This window comes from Choloepus didactylus, chromosome 21 (assembly GCF_015220235.1).
Source record: "Choloepus didactylus isolate mChoDid1 chromosome 21, mChoDid1.pri, whole genome shotgun sequence".
NCBI classification, from domain to species: domain Eukaryota; kingdom Metazoa; phylum Chordata; class Mammalia; order Pilosa; family Megalonychidae; genus Choloepus; species Choloepus didactylus.
This window is the reverse complement of record NC_051327.1, coordinates 23893798-23918443: the sequence shown is the minus strand read 5'-3', so window position 1 is coordinate 23918443 and position 24646 is coordinate 23893798. Positions and strand designations below refer to the sequence as shown.

At 46.6% G+C, this 24646-nt stretch overlaps 1 protein-coding gene across 3 annotated transcripts in view; it reads left to right on the top strand.

The window, feature by feature from the left end:
* SDK1 (sidekick cell adhesion molecule 1) overlaps positions 1-24646 on the top strand; it is a 941791-nt gene that overhangs the window by 763585 nt on the left and 153560 nt on the right. For all 3 annotated transcript variants that reach the window (XM_037813737.1, XM_037813739.1, XM_037813738.1), the window contains 3 exons: positions 1033-1131; positions 8994-9185; positions 11716-11837. In XM_037813737.1, the coding sequence (XP_037669665.1) occupies positions 1033-1131; positions 8994-9185; positions 11716-11837 (413 nt within the window). The remainder of the gene's footprint in view (positions 1-1032; positions 1132-8993; positions 9186-11715; positions 11838-24646) is intronic.

Genomic DNA, 24646 nt, shown 5'->3' with positions numbered 1-24646 from the left:
GTGCTGCGCAGCCACAACAGCCTGTCCTCTGCCCTCCGTCCTCCCTGGTCCGGCTCTGCTGCTTGGAGCCACTGTTGCTGATCTGGGCCTGGAAGTGAAGAAGGGAGGACGGTCCCAGCCCCTCCAACGGCGGGAACCCGCGCTCTCCCATTTCTCTAACCCGGGGTTTGGTTTCTGGATCTTCGCTGTCTCGGGCTCTTCGAAGCAGCTGGTGCTTCGTTTGGATGAGCTGCTGCTGCTGCAGACGGTGATGTTAGCAGCTCACGTTCATGCAGCATTTCCACGGAGCCAGACACATGCTAACTGCACTTTACCCTCCCGGGAACCTTGCAGAGTGGGTCGTTTTTATTTTCCCCATTTCACAGATGAGCAGACTACGGCTGTTAGAGTAATTGCACAGCTAGTGAGCCGCAGGGCCAGGCTTCAGGCCTTCCCGTTAGCAGGAGAGCTGTGGTGCCCAGAAACACAGCTTTGCATGGACCCACTCAAGCCACTGCCCTGCCCTTCTAGAATCCCTCGGGAGAGGGAGCGGTGGCTTGGAGCCTGGAATTCTGGGTCAGGAAGGCAGGAATTCTGGATGTGGGCCAGCCCAGCTCTGGGCCAGGGCTCACCTGCTCTGGTTGTCAGAAGGCCCCCGGGGCCCCCACAAGCCAGACTGATTGTTGCAGATGCTCGCGGAGGGGTGCTCTGTGCAAATTGCTTTCTAGGGGCCAGCCGGCCTGATTGTTCTAATTAGATTAGATCGAGGGGAAAGAGAACAGGTTGCATGTAAATCTCCCACTGAAGTCTTCTTAGTTCTCGGCACAGTCGGGATGAAGGCTTGAGTAAAACAGTTTATGTGATGATACCTAGGATGCCTCTTAACATCTTAAATTCCCTTGTCCCTCCTTGATTTTCACTGATATTTCCTGCAGGTTTTCTGCCGGCCTTGGAGTTACGTTTTGTGATCCAGAGTCAAAACCTTCCCCAAAAATCTGATCAAAAGAGAACTAAGCCATTGTGTTAACAGGTTGCTTTCTCTTTAATTGCTAGAGCCAGGGGCCGTGGGCCACCTGAGTTTCACCGAGATTCTGGACACATCTCTCAAGGTCAGCTGGCAGGAGCCCGTGGAGAAAAACGGCATCATCACAGGTGAGTTTCCCGGGTGTGGAGAAGGCAAAGTGAGCTCTTCCTAGCAAAAGGAGTCAGGAATAGGTTCAAACCAAACAGCTGACGGGGAGACATGAGCTGCCACCTTCTTAGGCGTGTGAAATGTCAGCCTGCCTGTGGCAGAAGATGAGAGAGCAGCCGCCACGCACTGCCGGGGCCTCGGCGGTGCCTTCCCGTCGGAGGACAAGCCTCGGAGCCCAGAGCGTCCTCCCCTGGGGTTGTCTCTGATCCACGAGGACCGGTACTTCTACGGGGTGTTCTTTGACAAGCATTTATCTCACTTAATTCTCATAGCGACAGTGTTAGGGACAGGTTAATATTATGACCATTCTACAGATGAGGAAGTTGAGGCTCGGAAAGGGCAGATGACTCCCTTCTTTCGGTGTATGTGTATGGAGAGTCTGCTGACTGCAGGCACTTTTCTAAAGTCCGCTGACGGGGCAGTGGGCACAGGCTCCCCCGCTGCCCAGCGGCCAGGCCAGGACGGAACCTGGGGCCCCCGAGCACCCCCCCCCCACTCCCTCCCCTCAAGGGCCCCATGGCAGAAACCCGGAGACGAGGAGAGGCAGGCAGAGGCAGGAAGCCCCAAACCGCGAAATTCTGAGTCCTGCCAGGGAAGGAGTAACAGCCCTTTAACAGTAAAAATTCCCTTTTCGGGCATAAGATGTCTCTAGGGGCACATCTCACCTTTTGTGTAGTTTTTAATGATTTTCTTTTATGGAAGAGGTTTCTGAAAAATTTTTTTGAGGTTGAAGCTTAATTTAAATATTGGTTTAAAAAAAGTCCCATTTGATGACACAAGCATAGGCTCTCGCCTCAGACAAAGTTGAAGGTTCCCGGTCTCACCATTCCCCTTGCTGGGGGAGCTGCAATTTACCTCCTGGACCCCCCATTTCTTCAACCATGGGCTCTGTGACGCCCCTCGCAGGGCTGGTGGGAGGACCGTGGCCGGCCCTGGTGCTGCTCCCCACCTTTCAGTAGACACCACGTTCCCAGCGAGCTGTGGAATAGTCTCACGCTCGGGCCCCTGTGCCGAGTCCCATCATCTCCAGGGCTCCGACCTCGGCCCTCACCCTTGGAACCTGAGCTGGCCGGCAGCCCTGGCTTCCGAGCGCACCGTGTTGGTGGTACTGGTGAGTCAGCTGGAGGCGCCGCTGCCTGGTTCCCTGGCCGGGGGTGCTGTTCTCGCTGCCCGCCCACGCCTGGGTGACCCCTGTGTGCGCACAGCTCCGTCCCAGCGTACCTGAGGGCGCCTGAAGAGGACACGCTCCCCGGGGACCCGAGGGCCCTGCCTCCCACACCTGCGTCGCGGGCGGCTGCACCACCCCGGGCTGCTTTTCTGAACAGCCATAGGAGGCAGGTCCTGTAACCTCGCCCTAGAGATGCAGGCGCAGAGTCCGAGGTCACGTCCCGAGGTCGCCCAGCCAGCACGTGTCTGCGTTCTTCCCTCTACATCATGAATGGCTGGAGGCGGGATTTGAACCATGTTCCTAACCCTGCACCAGGAGCCCCCAACTTCCAGGCTCCCGGTGCTGTCAGGGCACCCCCAGGCCACAGGAGCACCCAACAGTTCTGTTTGTTAAATGCCAGGTCTGAGCAACTCACAATGTACTCACACGCTAACAGCTCAATGGAGGTTTGAAAAAAATAGTACACAATAATTGAAAGAAAAAACATTTTTATTTCATTCTGAAGTAACCACGGTTACGTCCTATGGGGTGCCTGCCCCTGTTGGGCACGGGAGAACCCCTCAAGCCTCGGAGTAAGATTGGACCCACCACCCTCGTTTCCTGTCCTACGGGGATTCTCACGTAGCACTCGTTTTCTTATCCCGGCAGCCTTCAAAACCTCGGCTTTGACACTATGCTGCGTGATATATGCAAGGCACGTAGGGACAAATACTCTGTCATTTCCAGGTATTATGAAATATCCAGAAACAGCAAATCCATAGCGACAGAAAGCAGTTAGAAGTCACCAGGGGATGTGGAGAGAGGGGAGGGGTGATGCTGCTGGGTGGTGGGTATAGAGTGTTCCCAAATGGTAGACATTTTTTAAATAAAATTAATTTAAAAAGCAACAGAGTGAGTTCCTAGCAGCAGAGATGCTCCTGAGGCCAGGATAAGATTTTATTTCATGATTCTTGGGCCCAGCAGGTTTGTCATCCCAGTGGTAATCTGGATAGACAAGGCATTCTCATCCCTTCTAATAGTTCTTATTGTTTTTAATTTTTAAAAGAATGTACACCAAGGTGAATGCAGATGAGAGGGGGGGATAGGGGAGGCATGTTAGACACTTGACATTGGTGGTATTGTCTGATTCTTTATTCTACTTTGATTTAAGGTTATTTTTCCTTTTGCTGCTTCCTAGCTGTCATTTTTGTTTCCTCTTTCTTTTGCCTCTCTACCTTCTTTGACTCTCCCTCCTGCCTTGTAGAAGAAATGTAGATGCTCTTGCTTACTATGAGCAGAATGTTCAATTAGGATGAACTTAAATGTTTGGAAACGAACAGGGGTGTTGGTAGCAAGATGTGAGAATAACTAACAGCACCGAATGGTGTGTGAATGAGGTGGAAAGGGGAAGCTCAGAGTCATATATGTCACCAGAAGGAAAGTTGGAGGAAAGTTGGAGGTCAAAAGATGGAAATGTATAAAACTGAATCCTATGGTGGGCAATGTCCATGATCAACCGTACAAATACTAGAAATCACTTCCATGACCCAGAACAAATGTATGACAATACAATTAGAAGTTAATAATAGAGGGGCATATAGGGAAGAACTATATACCTATTACAAACTATATACTACAGTTAGTAGTATTTCAACATTTTTTCATAAACAGTAACAAATGTACTATACCAATACTACGAGTCAACAATTGAGGGGGGTTGGTTAGGGATAGGGAAGGTTTAGAGTTTCTTTTCTTTTTTTCCTTTTTCATCTTCCTTTTATTTCTTGTCTGGAGTAATGAAAAGTTTCTAAAAATTGAACAAAAATTAAGTGTGATGGATGCACAGCTGTATGAACCCTCATACCCAGGGGCAGGTGATTGTACACTTTGGATCTTTGGATAATTGTATGGTATCTGAACAATCTCAATAAAAATGACAAAAAAAAAAAAAAGAATGTACAAATTATAACAGACTAAGTTTAGGTTTCAAAACCCTGAGACTGCAGCAGATTTTTTAACTAACTTGCGCGTCACCACTCGGCCGGACTTGGCGGTGTGTCCACACATCCTCTGCCAATTGCTTTTTAAAAGCATTTATTACTCTTATAACCGAAGTTACTATGTGAATGCATTCTACTTATGAAAAGTTTTATTAAGGCATAGTTGAATAATTTAATCATTCTGGTGCTGAGCATTTGGCTTGTTTCCAAAAAGAACAAAAACCTTAGCTTTGCAAAGATGTGATGCATCCAAAGGAATGTAGCAAACTTGATCTTGAGGTCACGCAGGATCTGACAGGTTTGGACAACAGGAGATGAGTAGCACTGTGTTTCCCTGGAACACCCTGCAGGGCTCCCGCGGGCTCACGGCAGCACCCTGGGGTGCCTCAGTGCACAGCCTGGGAACCATGTCCCAGGCTCCACTCCTCCATTCTCTCCTGGCACTGCTTAGCACATGTGCTGGGCGTCTGCAGAAACCCACACCCTCTGGCAGAACGGCGGGCCCGACCCACCTCGCGAGGGGACCTGGGCCACCTCTAACCCTCACTTTTCAGTGAAGTAACTTCATAAATTAGGTTCTGCCCCCACAAAGCTTATGTTTTAAAATGCCTACTTTAAATCATGTAATAACTGAAAGAATGAGAAAGAGTCATATCCAAATTGGACACCAGAACCCAATTCCGTTGCATTTTCTGAAGCCTTCGTAGCATGGGATTGCAAAGGTGAATATGTAAAATAAAAAAACTCTATTGCCTGGAGTAGAAGGAATTAGACAAAGAGAAGGGGGTGAAAACAGAAGAGGGATATTATTGACAGCAGGAATCTAGTTTGGTTTAATATAGCTTTTAGCCATACAAAGCAGGGAAAAAAAACAAACTAGTGCAAAAAAGAAAGAAAGGAAAAAAAAAGAAAACTCCAAAGCTTAGCAGGAGGCTAGATTTGGAAGAAAAAAGCTTTTCAGCTCAGGCCCCTCAGGGACCACTTCTGCGGACTGAATTAGAGCTGTACTTACCATTGGTTTCAGAAGTGGGGCTGCGTGGATGACAGCTGCAGATGATTCCCGTCCGCCCCGTCTGCTTTTAAGATTCAATTCGACTGTGTTTCAGAAGTCGGGCTCGGCTTTCTTGGTGGACAGTTTTGACGCTGAAGGGCTTCCCCCTTTACAGAGGGATGCATTTAGCCCCTGCCCTGTCCTTTCCGGACACACCATAGGCTTCTCTCGCACTTTACAGCTTAAAGAAACCTCCGTGGGCATAATCGTTTATGTTGAGCAAACATGTCACTGCTAAGCAGTAATTGCCGATATTCCCAAGTTATGATCATCCGTTTTCACCAGCTAATAGGGCTCAATGAACTCATCTTCGTATTTTATTTAAGCAAACACTTGTAGTTACAAGTGAGAATCTGATTTTCTTGTGGAATCTGGCCTTCGAAGCACTGGCTTTTTGGAGGAGAACACGCCGGCAGCCTGCCCCCCACTGAGGCAGGGTTCAGAGGTGACTGTGCCCTGGCGGGCAGCACGGGTTAGGTCAGGGCCTAAAACAGACCCTGCTTCTCCTCTCGGGGTAGCCCCTTGCCCGGCCTGTCCTCCACTCCTCCCCACGCCACACGAAGGGCCTCATGTCACCCGGAGGCTGCAGTGAAGCCTGCAGCTGCCTCTGGCACAGCCAGGAGGCCCTGGGGTTAGTGTTTCACTGGCCTTCCTCAATGGTGCTCAGGGACCACCCGCGACACTGAGAGTAGGGGTCTGCACCAGGGAAGGGCGCTCTGCCCCGACAGGCTGGCGTCTCCAAGACAGACATGGGTTTCCCACGCTGCACGTTAGCAGCTCCACCGAGGTCCCTTTCGTACCGAAGGTAAAATGTTTAACAGAGTCCAGCAAAAGGAAACCTGCGTCTGTGGTCGAACTTAGCCTCCAGAAGCCAGTTTCAGGACACGCTGATGTCACCCCGTGCTTTTGAAGCCTCCCTGACTGTGCTAGCAAAGGCAGCTGCTGGGCCTGGGTGGCCGCCAGGCGGCCTGGACTTCACGGGGGCCACCCGAAGGTCCAGATGCCCGGTGGGAGCGGCACTCATCGGCCTCATTTCCAGGCAGCATCCCCTGTGCGTCGGTTTTATTTTGGGGCCGGGAATGAAGGAAGGACTCGTGCAGGGAGTGACAGGCAGCCAGCCTGAGCAAATTGCCCAGCGCGCTCTCCTAGTAAATTTCAGAATCTCCCAGGCTACCTCTGTGAACGCTGATTTATGAGGGCCAGGATGCAGACAGACAGTTTGTGATTGGATGCACTGCTCTCTTGTAGAGAATTTACTTCAGATCAACAGAAAATTATTTCGGAAGCTCCTGCGGTTGTTAGTCTCAGTTAGGCAGTGCTGGGAGCAGGTCGGGTGCTGAGCGGGTGGTACGGGGCCCCTGGCTCGGCGGCACCTCCCTCCCTTTCCCTTCCTTGGCATGTTGGCACTGCCCAGGGCTGCCGTGGCCCACCCTGCGTGTGCCTCAAAGGGCTGTGGGCCAGTCGGGGCCAGAGCTCTGTCCATCTGGGCACTGGGCACCCCACACGCGTCTGATACCTGGTGCTTGGCTGGAGTAGTTCCTGTGCTTTTCCCGAGTAGATCAGGCTCTTTAGTTGGCCGTTTGTTCTTTCTTTGTATTCATAACAATTTTAGCACGCCATATTACCAACTCCAGTACAAATAAATCCTCGTAGTCCTGCTTTCGCTGAAGATGCCGGCGTTGGGTTCAAATAAAATTGTGACAGACAAGGTCGTGAAATTACACAAAGCCTATTCTTCCTGTCCTTTCAGAGAGACCCTGAAATGAGCATCAACTTTGTTAGAGATTTATCAGGTATAACCTGCCAAGTCAACGATGGTTTTCAAGTTCGTTCGTGAGCCTCAGGGGACTTCTGAGGGAAGCTGCGGCCGAGGAGGCCTTTGTGGGGCAGGAAAGGGGCCTGGGCTGGGGCAAGTGGGCCCCGAGCAAAGCCTGTCCTTGCCATGACTGCCAGGGGCCACAGTCGGGTCTCCAACCTCCGTGCCTTGGTTTTCTCCGTCGTAAAACATGAACAAGGACAGTCCGGCTTCAGAGGCTTGCCGTGAGGCTGCGGCTAACCGTGTACGTGCTGAGCACACGGGCACACCACACACCGTACGCTGGGATGTCATGTGACTCAGTACCCTGAAGCTGTCTTTTTTAATTGCACAATTATTTCCAAAATGAGGAAAAAAGTAAGAACTGAGAGCACAGGTTGGGGTTTCAGCACTGGTCCGTTGGGGATGGGTGGGGCTGGACGCCGGGTGGCATCTGAGATTGACTGCTGGGGGTGGGAGTAGGAGAAGGCCAGGGGTCCGTGGGCAGCCCCCGCGGCCGGCCGCCCGGTGCCCAGTGACGAGGGAGGAGATGGGGGTCTGAGGCGCAGGCTGGCGTCCCACAGGCAAAGCCCGGTGGGGAGACGGGGTTCAGAATCCACGGGGGTCTTGGGCCGAGCCACACAGAGATTCAGCTACAGTCTGAGCTCTGCTGGGCCCCTGTGGCCCTCGGCCCTCCAGCCACCCACAAACACCAAGCCTGGGTGCCTCCGGGGCCGGGGCACAGCAGCTGCTGGGCTATCTGAGGGCTGCGGCAGCCAGCAGGAGCAGGTTGTGACTGTTTCTCAAAGAGTAGAGTCCCAAGATGCTCTCCTCTAAATTCATGTTTTCCTGCAAGTCCGAGTGTCTAACTGTATTTATTGCTTTCATCAGAAGGAGAAAGAAGTTTAGAGAGCATCCTATCCTTCTTTGTCACTGCACTGATTGCTGGAAAGAAGGAAGAACAGGCATTTTCAGCAGTTTTTCTTTGCCTTTGGACCCATGAGCTCGTTCCCTCTCGGTCTCAGTCTTTAGATGACATTTTTAAGTGTCTTCTCGTCGCATCAGCTTCCCTCCAATGGGGGTTGGTTCAGAAGCTGGTTGGGTTTTTTTCTCTGAGCCAAAATCACAACAGAATCCGAGGTCAAATAAATTGTGATCATGAGGCCCCACTGGAATGAACAGAGTGAGGAGGAAATAAAATTTCCCTAGGAAGGTGGGAGCCTGGAAATGGGGAGAAGCATAGCTGGAAGTGAGACTCACAAACTCAAGTGAAAAGGGACATTTTAAGGCAAAGCACTTTACAAAATGAACTATCCTATCAATCATTTCATGAAGGAAAAAGTAGAAGTGTTTTCACAAATTAGTTGCAACCAATGATCAAGCTATGATTAGGGCACCATAGAATAAAAATATCAGCTTACCAAAATGGGAAGAGAGATGAAGTGTGTCCATTATTTGGAAAGAGAAGGTTGGCTAGAAGCTGGGAGGCTGACAGCCTCCATTTCCTCGTTCCTTCTCACCCTGTGGACCGGGTCCTGTGGTTGCAAAGCTGTGAGGCAGGCCCCGTCCTCAGGACGCTCTCTCCTGGGGGGAGGCCGAGCGGGGAGGAGTGGGCAGTAGGGGGGTGCTGCAGGTGTCTGTGGGGCCCGGAGGAAGGGGTCCTGGCCCTGGGTTCATTCCATCGGGGTAGATTCTGGTCAGACCCAGCAGAGCTGGCTGAGCCGGGCCCAGCCCTGGTTCCAGACACGCCGAGGCCACAGCGCGGCCCCAGCCTCCGCTCTCCCGGCCTCCCCGGGACCCTGAGCCCGTCATCTGCTTTCCTTCTCCAGGTTACCAGGTCTCCTGGGAGGTGTACGGGAAAAACGACTCTCGCCGCACACACGCCCTGAACAGCACGACTCACGAGTACAAGATCCGAGGGCTGTCGTCGCTCACCACCTACACCATCGACGTGGCCGCTGTCACCGCCGTGGGCGTCGGGCTGCCCACCTCCTCCACCATCGCCTCCGGGGTCCCCCCAGGTCCGTGAGTCGCGCTCAAGTCTTCCTCTACTTGAGCAGAGCCACCAGGTGCCTGGAAGAGGTGGCCCAGCGCCCTGCGGAGCCTCCGGACAGGCAGCGGACGGCGACGCAACCCGACCCTCTTTCCCCCCTTCCCCAGGGTCTCGTGACGGTGACCCTTGTCCCGGCAGCCATGAGCTAGTGGGCACAGGTTGTGAGCAGAAAGCGCAGAGATGTGGCTCCAACACGGAGTGAACACGAGCTCCAGGGCTGTGAGGCCGAGGGAGGGACCCCCTTCCGGCAGATCATAAACCGAGAACCGCACAGAAGTAAAATGCTGCCCTTCCTTGAAAGAGAGCAGTAGAAAATACATCAAAATCAGGAACCGGAAACACAGAACTTTATTTATTCAGCAAAACAATAAAAATCTGTGTTTGAGATAAGAAAAAGAGATATGAGACAGTTGGAAGATAAGGTAGAGATCAAGGGAGAGAGAAAACTTTAAGTTGGGCGTGAGGAGTGTTTGCTAAGTACCGCCACTGTTGAAGCCACTGGTTAGTATAGACGTAAGTTGACACCGGGGGTCACGTCCTTTAGAAATTCAGGTTGTCTCCCTAAATGTTCAGCACATTTGTTTCCACTTTGGAAAGTTGCTGGTCAACTTTTTCTCTCCAATTTTAAAGTTTATGTTTAAAATGAAAGTATTTTCCCAAGGAATTTGCCAACTGATATGAAGATGAGATATTGTGGGGCTATCAATTGAGCTCATCAATTAAAGTTAGTCTCTTTGACATTTAGAAGATGCCGGTTTGCCTTACTTTTGGTCTTTGAGACAAATCCCACTGCCTCATGCTAAGGACGTAACAGATCCATTTGAAACCAGTGTTTACCGACATGCCACCCCACATCCAGTTCAGTTTTTACAACCTAATTATGTTCTTGAGAGACTGACATGCATGATCTGAAAAGAAAACAAAACGAATAAAATCTGTACAGTAGAACAAAGCACAGCACAACACCCCAGCGGAGTCAGTGTCCTCAGCTCTCAGCCTGGGCTGAGGGACCCAGTGCAGGTGGCGGTGGGGGAGGATGGGCCGTTCCTGGGCTCTGGGCCCCAGGCCCTCGGGGGGCTTGCTGGGTGGTGCAGTTAATCCCCTGCTGCCCCCCGGCCGGAAGTGGGTGCTCCAAACCCAGCAGCGTGCCCTGAGCCAGCCTCTCCACCCACCCATAAGCGGCCCTCGTCCTGGCTGCACGGCGGGGGGGCTGCTGAGGACCAAACCCCTGGGCCCACCTGGAGGTTCCCACGGGGTCCGCGCTCGGGTTCAGACATTTGCTTCCTGCACAGCTTCTCAGGTGACACTGACCACACTTTGAAAACCACTGCTCTACAGCAATTGAGTATTTTTTTCCTAAATGCATCTACAAAATAAAATGGATGCCACTGTTATTCATTTTTAAGAAAGATGTCTTTGACTTACAGCAAGATTTGCCATGATTTTACGTAAATAGCCAGTTCCCATAGCACTCATTTGAAGTATTTAACGGTAGTTCCCAAAGCACATATTTAAAATAATGTTAATACTTCAATAACAACAGTGATGATGATGATGATGGCATATTGTTTAATTTGTTAAAAATGACTCACATGCAGTGCCGAGGGTAAGTCAGGAGCAAATCTGTGTGTGAGTGACCAGGTTTTTCTGGGAAGGCCGGGCACCGTCCGGCGCGGGCTGGGACGTGGGCAGCTCTCTGTGAGCTCCCATTTTGAAGTCAGTTTTTCACTTCAGCGCGGGACGGGCTGCCTGGGGGGACCCTGCCAAGGGGGCTCCACTCTGTGAAGGGGCTCGAGCCCAGCAGCCTCTGATGAAGGTGGTCTCGCTGCAGACTCTGCCTTCCCCTTATTTGGTTGCTAGAGCAACTGGGCCCAGGCGGACAGGGAAGCTTCCGGCTGCTGTTCCACCTGAATTTGGTTGTCTTGGAAACCAGAAAGCCTAGGACTCAGGACCGCAGCCCTGTCCTCTCCCGCTGCCTCGGGGCGACGCGAGGGCCTCCTGGACCCTGGCCACCTCCCCTTGTCCTTTCCGAGGCATTAGGGTCATTACGGGAGGGAGAACGGCCATTCAGTTCTCAGTGTTCTTTTAGGAGCTGGGAAGAATTACATGTTCATCCTTTCTTTCACTCAACAAGCACATCAGTACCTACCGTGCACCGCAATGACTCAGACAAAGCAGGACTGAGAGTTTATCACCCCTTCAGGGTTTAGTGTCTAAGAGATCATGACTGACGTCTCCTAACGTCACTTCAGATGGCTCGGAGCTGGGGGTGACCTCACTGAGTAAAACTCATGACGTGTTGGTGTTTTGGGGAGAAGCTATGTTTTCACTTTCAAGGTTTTGAAAACAAATCCTTTTTCTTTTTTTCTATAAAACTGGAAGACAGTTTTGGAGCTGTTTACTGCTCAAGTAACAGATGCCTGGCAGCTGTGTTCAGTCTGTTTCCTAAGTTGTGACAGAATTTAAGTCTCTGCTTTTCTTCTCTCATTTATCTCCAGAACTTCCCGGTGCCCCGTCCAACCTGGTCATCTCCAACATCAGCCCTCGCTCAGCCACTCTTCAGTTCCGACCTGGCTATGACGGAAAGACGTCCATCTGCAGGTGGATCGTGGAGGGCCAGGTATGGGGCTCGTTGGAACTGGGAGCCGGAGTTTCCAGGAGTCTGTTGGGTCCTGTACCTGAGAGACGGTTGAGTGCCGCCTTTGCGGGAGGGTGGTGCGACAGTGGGAGCTGACTTTGCGTTGCTTTGGCAGGTGGTGATGTTTGGGGCAGGAGAAGTGGAGATGAGAAGCAGTTTGGATGCTGGGCCAGGATGTGGAAAGATGAGGGAAAACCAAAGGCTGTTCCAGCAGGTCTTACCTGATGGTAGGAGAAGGGATGACAGGAATTAAAATTCAAATTGTGGCTCCAAATAGGTGCCAAAATGCTATAGCACAGTAGATGGAGGAGTTTTTGTCTGATTGTTTATAGTTCCATATCATAATTAGCTACCAAATACAGTAATAGGGCTAGTTGTTTGACGCAACTTATCTACCACTGAATATTCATTTCTTCAACAGTATTTGTAGAGTGTGTTCTGACTCCGACACTGTTTTCAGCATGAGGGATAGAGCAGTAGGGAAAAGTTGTCTCTTGGGAGAAAAAACCTCAAGTTGCTGGAAAGGCACACGTGCTTATGCCTGATCTTTTAGGGAAGCAGAATGGCTGGAATAGAGCCAGGGTCAGAGAGCCCTGTAGGGATTGAGGTGGGAGAGAGCACCTGGGGCAGATCACACGAGATCCGGGAGAGCAGTCCGTGGGAGGGACCTGGGATCTGCCTCGAGGGGTGCTAGCAAGCTGCCAGAGGCTTAGGGCTCAGGTGGCGCGTCCCTGTGAAGAGGGTCTCTCTGGCCTTGGTGGACACCACCCATCAGCCAGACCCACGTTCTAATAAAAGAAAAATGATAAAGAGCCGCATTACGAGAGAGGCAGTATAGTCTCAAACTAGTTATTGTCTGTATAAAACCCTAGTGATTTTCATGACTTCACTATACTACAAGACACATCACCCTGGAAATTGGCCATAAATTAGGGGACAAATCCAGCATATGTCTTCAAAAGTTTCATTGCACAAATACTTCTGGAAATTTATGCAGGATTCTGGAAGTGCAAACTATCTGCTGGGACCAAGCAGTAAATAGGGCTGGAAAAAATGTTTACTTGAGAAAAAGCACATTATATCCCCCCTCCTATCAAATTCAAAAAGCAAATTCCCAGTGAATGAAAACCAAAATGGTAAACACAAACTTTAAAACACTTAGAAGATAATACAGGACATGATTCGTGATATCCCGTGAAAGCCGCTTCTAGCATCTTGCCGTCTGGCGGCAGGAGGAGTCGCTGGGCGAGCCCTGGAGTGCTCAGAGGCGCCACCGTCTGGGTGTCGCGGGTGTCGCGGGTGTCGTGGGCGACGTGGGAGCTGAGCCGCGTGCGGGCCGAGGCTGCGGCGCTCTCTGCGAGACGAGGACATGGCCTCGGCCGGGCCAGGCTGCAGGAACGTGGAGAAGCTCAAGTCTTCGTGGCTTCACGTCTGCACGGGGCTTCCGGGGTCCGGCCTTGCAGTGGTGTCGAGTTGTTCCTCTCCCCCTCTTCCTGCAAACTGGCGGTTCACTCCAAAGGCTTGATTAGATTCACTTCCCACTTCTATTGTTCTGTTTTCTTCCTTCTTCTTTCCTCTTTCTTCCTCTCCCTCCCCTCCGGTCGCGCTGGCCCACTCTCCGAGGTCGAGCTTTGGGGTCCGGTGGCAGCAGCCTGACCCCGACATTGTCAAGTTCCCCATCGGCTTCTTGTCTAATCAGTTCCTCACTGGTGACCTTTGCCTGAATTGATATTTTCTTAGAAATCTGGTAATTGTCTAATTCTGTCAATCTTTTCTCATTTAGTGGCTGGAACTTTGAAAAGAACCATTTTCCCTCATCAGCTCTTAATGTAACCACCCAGGAAGGCGGGAGAGATGCTTTCAGTCCAATTTTCAGAGTGAGGAGTTGGTTTTCCAGTTCCAACATTAAACAGGATTTTCTTTTCTTTTTCCCTGCTGTCCCTTCCTGAGTGTCATAATGAAAGCATCAGTTTTTATACAGTCACTGTGTTTCAGTCACCTGCAGCCATTTTTTTTTCATTTAAAATTGACCCCTTTGGCCGTGGGCTGCCCTTCACGTGCGAGGCCTTTGGACGTGGACACGTTTGTTCTGAGGGTTCCTGATACCCTCGGATGTGCTGGCGCCGACTCGTGCCTTCCTGCCCCAGGCCTGGGCTGAGCCGCTCCTACAGGGGGTCTTGTTTCACTTCGTTGAAACGGGGTTTAAAGACCGTAATCTGGACACTAAGTAGGGGTGGGGGCGATACTCATTCCACTGACTGCTCATGGCTTCCAGGGCTCTCCCGTGGACACAGAGAAGAAATATATATTTTTTGGAAACATCATGAGTTCATACTGATATTTCCAACTCAAATTTAAGATTACTAAGCAATGAATTTAAATTTTAAATATCTTTCTCTTATACTGAAATTGTGTTTTCTAGAAACCCTAACATAATTACTTATTGTCTTTATCCTACTGTTGTATAAACAGTTCCAAAATTGTAATTTCAGTTGTAGTACTAACAATGAGACTACTGAATGAAGTTGAAGACTTTTTTTCTAACTCTAATTGTCTTTAGAATATGTTAAACTACAGATGTATAATTAAAACACCGAGTGTTCAAGTCACTTAAAATAATTCTGTTTTCTCTGTGGTTATGTCACCAACTTGATGTAGAATTAGGTTACTTCATTTTAGTTTTTTTTTAATTGGCTTCCATTTTTAGGGATTGCTTTTTTTGCTTATACCTTTTAGTGAAGTATATCAGGCCTAAGAAAAGTGTACATATCATGAGTATACCGCTTAATAAATTTACACACCCAGTTCAGAAAAAGAACATTACCCACACCACAGAAGCCCCCTCAAGCCCCCTCCTAGCCTCCGCCTCTTTCCCTTGATTTCTTTTTTTTTTTTTTTAATTAATAGACTTTATTTTTTAAAACAGTTTTAGGTTTGCAGAAAAAATGATCGGGTAGTAAGGAGAGTTCCCATATGCACCCTCCCCGCCACACCCCGTTTCCCCCATTATTCCCATCCTGCATTGCTGGGGTGCGCCGGCCACGTTGGTAGGTTATTATCAACTGAAGCCCGTGGTTTCCGTTGGGGTCACGCTCTGTGCTGTACAGTTCTGTGGGTGTGGGCACCTACGTGCCATGAACCCTCCATTACGGTTTCATGCAGGAGACCTTCCCAGCCCTAAAAATGCCCCACGCTCGCTGAGTCCTCCCTGCACCCTCCGGCAACCACTGAGCTTTTCACTCGCTCTGGTTTTGCCTTTTCCACGGAGTCATCTGGTTGGAGTCACACAGTGTGTAGCCGTTCGTGCTGGCTTCCTTCACTCAGCAGCATGCATGTAGCTTCTTCCAGTCCTTTCGTGGCTTGAGAGACCATGTCTTTTGATCACTGAATAATATTCCATTGTACAGATGCAACAGTTTTTTATCCATTCTCCTATTGAGGCACACCTTGGTTGCTTCCAATTTGGGGCAATTATGAATAAAACTGCTGTAAACATTCATGTGTAGATTTTTGTGTGGACATACATTGTCAGTTCATTTGGATTCATGTCTCAGAGTGTGATTGCTGGATCGTGTGGTAAGATTACATTTAGCTTTGTAAGAAACTGCCAAACGGTCTCCAAAGTGGCTGTCCCATTTTGCACTCCCCCAGCAATGCATGAGAGCTCCTTTTCTTTTCTAAACCCACGAGATATCTTTTTAAATGTCATGAGATTTTTTTTAAATTCAGTTTTACTAAGATATTCACATACCATACAGTCATCCATGGTGTGCAATCAGTTGTTCACAGTACCATCACGGATTTGTGCAATCATCACCACAATCAATTTTTGAACATTTTCATTACCACACACACAAAAAGAGTAAGAATAAAAGTTAAAATAAAAAAGAACACCCAAAACATCCCATAACCCCCATCCCTCCCTATTATTCACTGACTTTTTGTCCTCATTTTCCTATTCATCTGTTCATACGCTGTATAAAGGGGGTATGAGCCACAAGGTTTTCACAATCACAGTCACACCGTGTAAGCTACATAGTTATACAGTCGTCTTCAAGAATCAAGGTTCCTGGGTTGCAGTTCAACAGTTTCAGGTATTTCCTTTTAGCTATTTCAATACACTAATAACTAAAAAGAGATATCTATATAATGCATAAGAATAACCTCCAGAATGACCTCTTGACTCTATTTGAGATCTCTCAGCCACTGAAACTTTATTTTGTTTCATTTCTCTTCCCCGTTTTGATCCAAGAAGATTTTCTCAATCCCATGATACCAGGGCCAAGCTCATCCCTGTGAGTCATGTCCCTCCTTGCTAGGGAGGTTTACACCCCTGGAAGTCATGTCCCGTGTAGCGGGGGAGAGCAGTGAGTTCACCTGCAGAGTTGGCTTAGAGAGAGAGGCCACATCTGAGCAACAAAAGAGGTTCTCTGGGGGTGACTCTTAGGCACAATTTTAAGTAGGCTTAGCCTCTCCTTTGCAGTAACAAACTTCATAAGGGCAAGCCCCAAGATCAAGGGCTCAGCCTTCTAAATTGATAGCCCTCAATGTTTGTGAGAATATCATTAATTCCCAAGTGGGGAAATTTAGTATTGCCACATTTTCCCCAGTCCCTCAAAAGGTCTTTACAAATACATTTTTGTTCTCTGTCCACATTACTCTGGGATGTATTGGGCCTTCACACTAACCTGTGCAAACCAACCAGATTTCACTCCCTATTCAACATTCCATGTAATTATGTTGTTTGAATAAACTGACCCATACAAGTTAAATTATATGTGTTAAAAAAAATATAAATTTTGCACCCAATAAACATCTCTTCCTTTCGCCTCACACAGAAGTTGAAGTTTTAAAAACACAGTCAATATCATCCATTACGCTTTAGTCTGATTTACCTTAGTCCTAACCAAGTCCATTTCATTTCATTCATATCTCTAATTGAAGTCTGATCTCTTCTTTTCAGACTCTTTAACAGTTGCTGTATGGGGTAATGCTGACATTCATAGCTGCTGGACTCTGGCTCTGAGTCTCAGGTGTCACACAGATACCCAAAGTTCCAGGGACTGACCAGGTTATACACAAAGAGTTCAGCATCTCAGAATTTAGAAATGGCCATTACAACTCAGGAATAGATGCAACTGCTGTAAGAGCTTAGAATCTAGGAACCTTTACAATAAGCCTTCCCCTGATAACCTGTGCTCACAGACTCAATTCTCAGAGTTTGCACATTATCATTAGTCATTATTAGTGAGGCATTATAATGTTTTCCTTTCCATTCTGGTTTATTTTATGTAACATGCTGTCCTCAGTATCTGTTCACCTCACAACTTCACTCCTTCTCACAGCAGCTCAATATTCCATTGTATGTATACACCAGTTCACCATTCCGTTCATCAGTTGATGTACCCTTAGGCCACCTCCATCCACTGCAAATTGTGAATACTGCCACCATAAACAGCATTGTGCAAATGTCCATTTGTGTCCCTCTTTTCAGTTCTTCCAAGTATATACCCGATAGCTGAGTTGCAGGACCATATGGCAACCCCATACTTAGCTTCCTGTGGAACCACCCCACCCCCCTCCAGGTGGGCTGCACCATTCTACTTCCCCACCAATGGTGATTAGGTACATCCCTTTCTCCACATTTTCTCCAACACTTGTATCCCCATTTATTTTTTAGACTGTTTTATTCACACACCCTACATTCCATCCTAAGTAAACAATCAGTGGTTCCCTGTATAACAGTTATGCATTCACCACCACGATCTATATGAGGACATTTCCATTTCCTCCACAAAGAAAGAGGAAGAGGTGCAAAAAGAAAAAAGAAAGAAAGGAAGAAGGAAATGACAACTCAAAAGCAACAAAAGAAAAGATAAAATTAAAATAAAATACCATAAAAAAGTCAGACAACAGCACCAATGCCAACAATCCCATACCCTTCCCTTACGTCGCCCTCTTATAGACATTTAGTTTGGGATATTGCCTTTATTATGATTAATGGAAGCATATTACAATGTTACTGTTAATTATAGACTCTAGTCTTCATTGATTGTATTTTTCCCCCAATACCACCCCATTTTTAACACTTTGCAAAGTTAACATTCATTTGTTCTCCCTCAGGTAAAAGCATTCTTACATTTATACATTTAATCACAATCATTGACCACTCTAGGTTTTACTAAGTTATACATACCCCTAACCTTCCTCTCTCAATCATACTCACAATAATCTTTGTTCAGTGTACTTACAATATTGTGCTACCATCATCCAATATTGTGCTCCAAACCTCTCTCTCTTGTCTTTTCCTACCTGCCTGTAGTGCTCCCTTTGGTATTTCCTGTAGAGTAGGTATCTTGTTCATAAACTCTCTCAGTGTCTGTTTGTCTGAGAATATTTTAAACTCTCCCTCATTTTTGAAGGACAGTTTGCTGATTATAGAATTCTTTTTTGGCAGCTTTTCTCTTTCAGTGTCTTGAATATATCATACCACTGCCTCCTTGCCTCCATGGTTTCTACTGAGAAATCTGCATAGAGTGTTATTGAATTGATAACATAAAGGACACGAATATATGTGTCTTGGGTATCCCAAAAAGAGAAGAAAAGGGAAAAGGGGCAAAAACAATAATGGAGGAAATAATCACTGAAAATTTCACATCTCTTAAGAAAGACATAAAATTGTAGGTGCAGGAAGTGCAACATACCCCAAAGAGAATAGATCTGGGTAGACCTGTGACACATATATTTGTGCACTTTATGTTGTCATTCAATTCCCTGAGCCCCTGCTCATATTTTTCCCTATGTGTTCTTTTGATTGTAGGATTTCAGATGTTCTGTCCACCAGTTCATGAATCGTTTCTTCTTCCTCTGCAAACCTGCTGTTATATGTCTTCATTGTGTTTTTCATCTCTTCTGTGGTGCCTTTCATTCCCCTATGTTCTGCCAACCATTTTTTCAAACTTTCAAGTTCTTCCTTATGTTCACCCAAAGTCTTCTTTACATCCTTCATCTCTTTTGCCATATCTTCCCTCAATTCATTGATTTGATTTTGTAATTGATTTAGGAGATTTGTTTGAAGATCTTTAATTTGTTGTTTCAACTCTTTTATCTCATTTGAAGTGTAAGTTTGTTCTTTTGACTGGGCCATATCTTCGTTTTTCCTAATGTGACTCATAATCTTTTTGTTCTCTAAGCATCTGGTTTCCTTGATTATCCCAATCAGATTTTCCCAGACCAAATAGGCCCAGGTCTCAGCAGGAAGTTGTAACAAGTTTCAAGTTTCCCTGAGGAGCAGGTTGTCCGAATTTCCTGTGAGGTCCCTAGACTCGGTGCTTTTCCTCTCCTGCCCAGCAGGTGGTGCTTATCAGCCCACAGCTCCCCACTGGTATAAAGATGTGTGGTCCTTTTAATTCACAGTGGACCCTGTCCTGGCCAGGGGCCGTGGGTATCAGAAGCCAAGCTTAAGCTGTTTCTACCTCCCCACCCGCCCCACACACACAGGCCCTTGGGTCTGAGTTCTCTGAGGGAGGGCAGCCACTAGAGCTGGGCTCCACCCATCTTTTCTTAGGGAAGATACACCCTTTAGGGAGTTATCTTCTCCACTTGATTTCCTCCTTTGTCTCTCTGACTCTCTTAACTCCACTGTTTCTGGGTCAGGGCTGACAACTGAAAATGCCTGAGTCTTTCTCTAATGGGCTACTTAGAATAGGAGGGAGAGGGGAGAGAAAGCTCCTTTTCAGAGCCGGTCCCCAGCCCTCTAGTTTCACGAGTCAAACGGTGTTGGTACCCAGTTCTCTGTGCCTCTTTTCTTGGGACACAGCCCTTTTCCCATATTCTGAGCTCAGCCATCTCCAAAAGCCTCTGTTTTTATTTATTTTGTTTTTTCCATCAGCCCTTCCTCCTCTCTGCTGGGAGAGACCTCAGTGTTCCTTTTCTGCTTGCTCAGGGTTTATTTGTACTCATAGCATGTATTCAGTAGCCCAAATTTGTTGATTAAAACCACATTTGGAGCTTGGTTGAGTTACTGTCCCTCGCTCCAGGTAGCCTGCTTCTTTTTCCCACAGGGAAGTTTCCAACTCAACTCAGTCTGCCCACCTCTCTATGCCGCCATCTTCAGGAACTCCCCGAGATTACTTTAAAAAAAATTTTACTTTTAAAAATTTATTAACACATTTAAAATTAAATTTATTTTTTCAGTATATAATTCATTTATGTGATCTCAAAGTCAAAACTATTATATAAAAGGTATATTTGGACAGAGGCGGGGCAAGATGGCGGACTGGTGAGCTGTATGTTTTAGTTACTCCTCCAGGAAAGTAGGTAGAAAGCCAGGAACTGCGTGGACTGGACACCACAGAGCAATCTGACTTTGGGCATACTTCATACAACACTCATGAAAACGTGGAACTGCTGAGATCAGCGAAATCTGTAAGTTTTTGTGGCCTGGGGACCCGCACCCCTCCCTGCCAGGCTCAGTCCCGTGGGAGGAGGGGCTGTCAGCTCCGGGAAGGAGAAGGGAGAACTGCAGTGGCAGCCCTTATCGGAAACTCATTCTACTGATCCAAACTCCAACCATAGATAGACTGAGACCAGACACCAGAGAATCTGAGAGCAGCCAGCCCAGCAGAGAGGAGACAGGCATAGAAAAAAACAACACGAAAAACTCCAAAATAAAAGCGGAGGATTTTTGGAGTTCTGGTGAACATAGAAAGGGGAAGGGCAGAGCTCGGGCCCTCAGGCTCATATGCAAATCCCGAAGAAAAACTGATCTCTCTGCCCTGTGGACCTTTCCTTAATGGCCCTAATTGCTTTGTCTCTTAGCATTTCAATAACCCATTAGATCTCTGAGGAGGGCCCTTTTTTTTTAATCCTTTTTTCTTTTTGTAAAACAATTACTCTAAGAAGCCCAATACAGAAAGCTTCAAAGACTTGCAATTTGGGCAGGTCAAGACAAGAGCAGAACTAAGAGAGCTCTGAGACAAAAGGCAATAATCCATTGGCTGAGAAAATTCACTAAACACCACAACTTCCCAAGAAAAGGGGGGTGTCTGCTCACAGCCATCATCCTGGTGGACAGGAAACACTCCTGCCCATCGCCAGCCCCATAGCCCAGACCTGCCCCAGACAACCCAGTGGGACGGAAGCGCTTCAAATAACAGGCACACACCACAAAACTGGGTGTGGACATTAGCCTTCCCTGCAACCTCAGCTGATTGTCCCAGAGTTGGGAAGGTGGAGCAGTGTGAATTAACAAATCCCCATTCAGCCACCATTTCAGCAGACTGGGAGCCTCCCTACACAGCCCAGCAGCCCAGAACTGCCCTGGGGGGACGGCACTCACCTGTGACATAGCACAGTCATCCCTCAACAGAGGACCCGGGGTGCACAGCCTGGAAGAGGGGCCCACTTGCAAGTATCAGGAGCCATACGCCAATACCAAGGACTTGTGGGTCAGTGGCAGAGACAAACTATGGCAGGACTGAACTGAAGGATTAGACTATTGCAACAGCTTTAAAACTCTAGGATCACCAGGGAGATTTGATTGTTAGAGCCACCCCCCCTCCCTGACTGCCCAGAAACACGCCCCATATACAGGGCAGGCAACACCAACTACACACGCAAGCTTGGTACACCAATTGGACCCCACAAGACTCACTCCCCTACTCACCAAAAAGGCTAAGCAGGGGAGAACTGGCTTGTGGAGAACAGGTGGCTCGTGGACGCCACCTGCTGGTTAGTTAGAGAAAGTGTACTCCACGAAGCTGTAGCTCTGATAAATTAGAGATAAGGACTTCAATTGGTCTACATATCCTAAAAGAATCCTATCAAGTTCAGCAAATGCCAAGAGGCCAAAAACAACAGAAAATTCTAAAGCATATGAAAAAACCAGACGATATGGATAACCCAAGCCCAAGCACCCAAATCAAAAGATCAGAAGAGACACAGCACCTAGAGCAGCTACTCAAAGAACTAAAGATGAACAATGAGACCATAGTACGGGATACAAAGGAGATCAAGAAGACCCTAGAAGAGCATAAAGAAGACATTGCAAGACTAAATAAAAAAATGGATGATCTTATGGAAATTAAAGAAACTGTTGACCAAATTAAAAAGATTCTGGACACTCATAGTACAAGACTAGAGGAAGTTGAACAACGAATCAGTGACCTGGAAGATGACAGAATGGAAAATGAAAGCATAAAAGAAAGAATGGGGAAAAAAATTGAAAAAATCAAAATGGACCTCAGGGATATGATAGATAATATGAAACGTCCGAATATAAGACTCATTGGTGTTCCAGAAGGGGAAGAAAAGGGTAAAGGTCTAGGAAGAGTATTCAAAGAAATTGTTGGGGAAAACTTCCCAAATCTTCTAAACAACATAAATACACAAATCATAAATGCTCAGCGAACTCCAAATAGAATAAATCCAAATAAACCCACTCCGAGACATATTCTGATCACACTGTCAAACACGGAAGAGAAGGAGCAAGTTCTGAAAGCAGCAAGAGAAAAGCAATTCACCACATACAAAGGAAACAGCATAAGACTAAGTAGTGACTACTCAGCAGCCACCATGGAGGCGAGAAGGCAGTGGCATGATGTATTTAATATTCTGAGTGAGAAAAACTTCCAGCCAAGAATACTTTATCCAGCAAAGCTCTCCTTCAAATTTGAGGGAGAGCTTAAATTTTTCACAGACAAACAAATGCTGAGAGAATTTGCTAACAAGAGACCTGCCCTACTGGAGATACTCAAGGGAGCCCTACAGACAGAGAAACAAAGAAAGGACAGAGAGACTTGGAGAAAGGTTCAGTACTAAAGAGATTCGGTATGGGTACAATACAGGATATTAATAGAGAGAGGGGAAAAATATGACAAACATAAACCAAAGGATAAGATGGCTGATTCAAGAAATGTCTTCACGGTTATAACGTTGAATGTAAATGGATTAAACTCCCCAATTAAAAGATATAGATTTGCAGAATGGATCAAAAAAAAATGAACCATCAATATGTTGCATACAAGAGACTCATCTTAGACACAGGGACACAAAGAAACTGAAAGTGAAAGGATGGAAAAAAATATTTCATGCAAGCTACAGCCAAAAGAAAGCAGGTGTAGCAATATTAATCTCAGATAAAATAGACTTTAAATGCAGGGATGTTCTGAGAGACAAAGAAGGCCACTACATACTAATAAAAGGGGCAATTCAACAAGAAGAAATAACAATCCTAAATGTCTATGTACCCAATCAAGGTGCCGCAACATACATGAGAGAAACACTGGCAAAACTAAAGGAAGCAATTGATGTTTCCACAATAATTGTGGGAGACTTCAACACATCACTCTCTCCTATGGATAGATCAACCAGACAGAAGACCAATAAGGAAATTGAAAACTTAAACAATCTGATAAATGAATTAGATTTAACAGACATATACAGGACATTGCATCCCAAATCACCAGGATACACATACTTTTCTAGTGCTCATGGAACTTTCTCCAGAATAGATCATATGCTGGGACATAAAACAAGCCTCAATAAATTTAAAAAGATTGAAATTATTCAAAGCACATTCTCTGACCACAATGGAATACAATTAGAAGTCAATAACCATCAGAGACTTAGAAAATTCACAAATACCTGGAGGTTAAACAACACACTCCTAAACAATCAGTGGGTTAACAAAGAAATAGCAAGAGAAATTGCTAAATATATAGAGACGAATGAAAACGAGAACACAACATGCCAAAACCTATGGGATGCAGCAAAAGCAGTGCTAAGGGGGAAATTTATAGCACTAAACGCATATATTAAAAAGGAAGAAAGAGCCAAAATCAAAGAACTAATGGATCAACTGAAGAAGCTAGAAAATGAACAGCAAACCAATCCTAAACCAAGTAGAAGAAAAGAAATAACAAGGATTAAAGCCGAAATAAATGACATAGAGAACAAAAAAACAATAGAGAGGATAAATATCACCAAAAGTTGGTTCTTTGAGAAGATCAACAAGATTGACAAGCCCCTAGCTAGACTGACAAAATCAAAAAGAGAGAAGACCCATATAAACAAAATAATGAATGAAAAAGGTGACATAACTGCAGATCCTGAAGAAATTAAAAAAATTATAAGAGGATACTATGAACAACTGTATGGCAACAAACTGGATAATGTAGAGGAAATGGACAATTTCATGGAAACATATGAACAACCTAGACTGACCAGAGAAGAAATAGAAGACCTCAATCGACCCATCACAAGCAAAGAGATCCAATCAGTCATCAAAAATCTTCCCACAAATAAATGCCCAGGGCCAGATGGCTTCAGAGGGGAATTCTACCAAACTTTCCAGAAAGAACTGACACCAGTCTTACTCAAACTCTTTCAAAACATTGAAGAAAATGGAACACTACCTAACTCATTTTATGAAGCTAACATCAATCTAATACCAAAACCAGGCAAAGATGCTACAAAAAAGGAAAACTACCGGCCAATCTCCCTAATGAATATAGATGCAAAAATCCTCAACAAAATACTTGCAAATCGAATCCAAAGACACATTAAAAAAATCATACACCATGAACAAGTGGGGTTCATTCCAGGCATGCAAGGATGGTTCAACATAAGAAAATCAATCAATGTATTACCACACATTAACAAGTCAAAAGGGAAAAATCAATTGATCATCTCAATAGATGCTGAAAAAGCATTTGACAAAATCCAACATCCCTTTTTGATAAAAACACTTCAAAAGGTAGGAATTGAAGGAAACTTCCTCAACATGATAA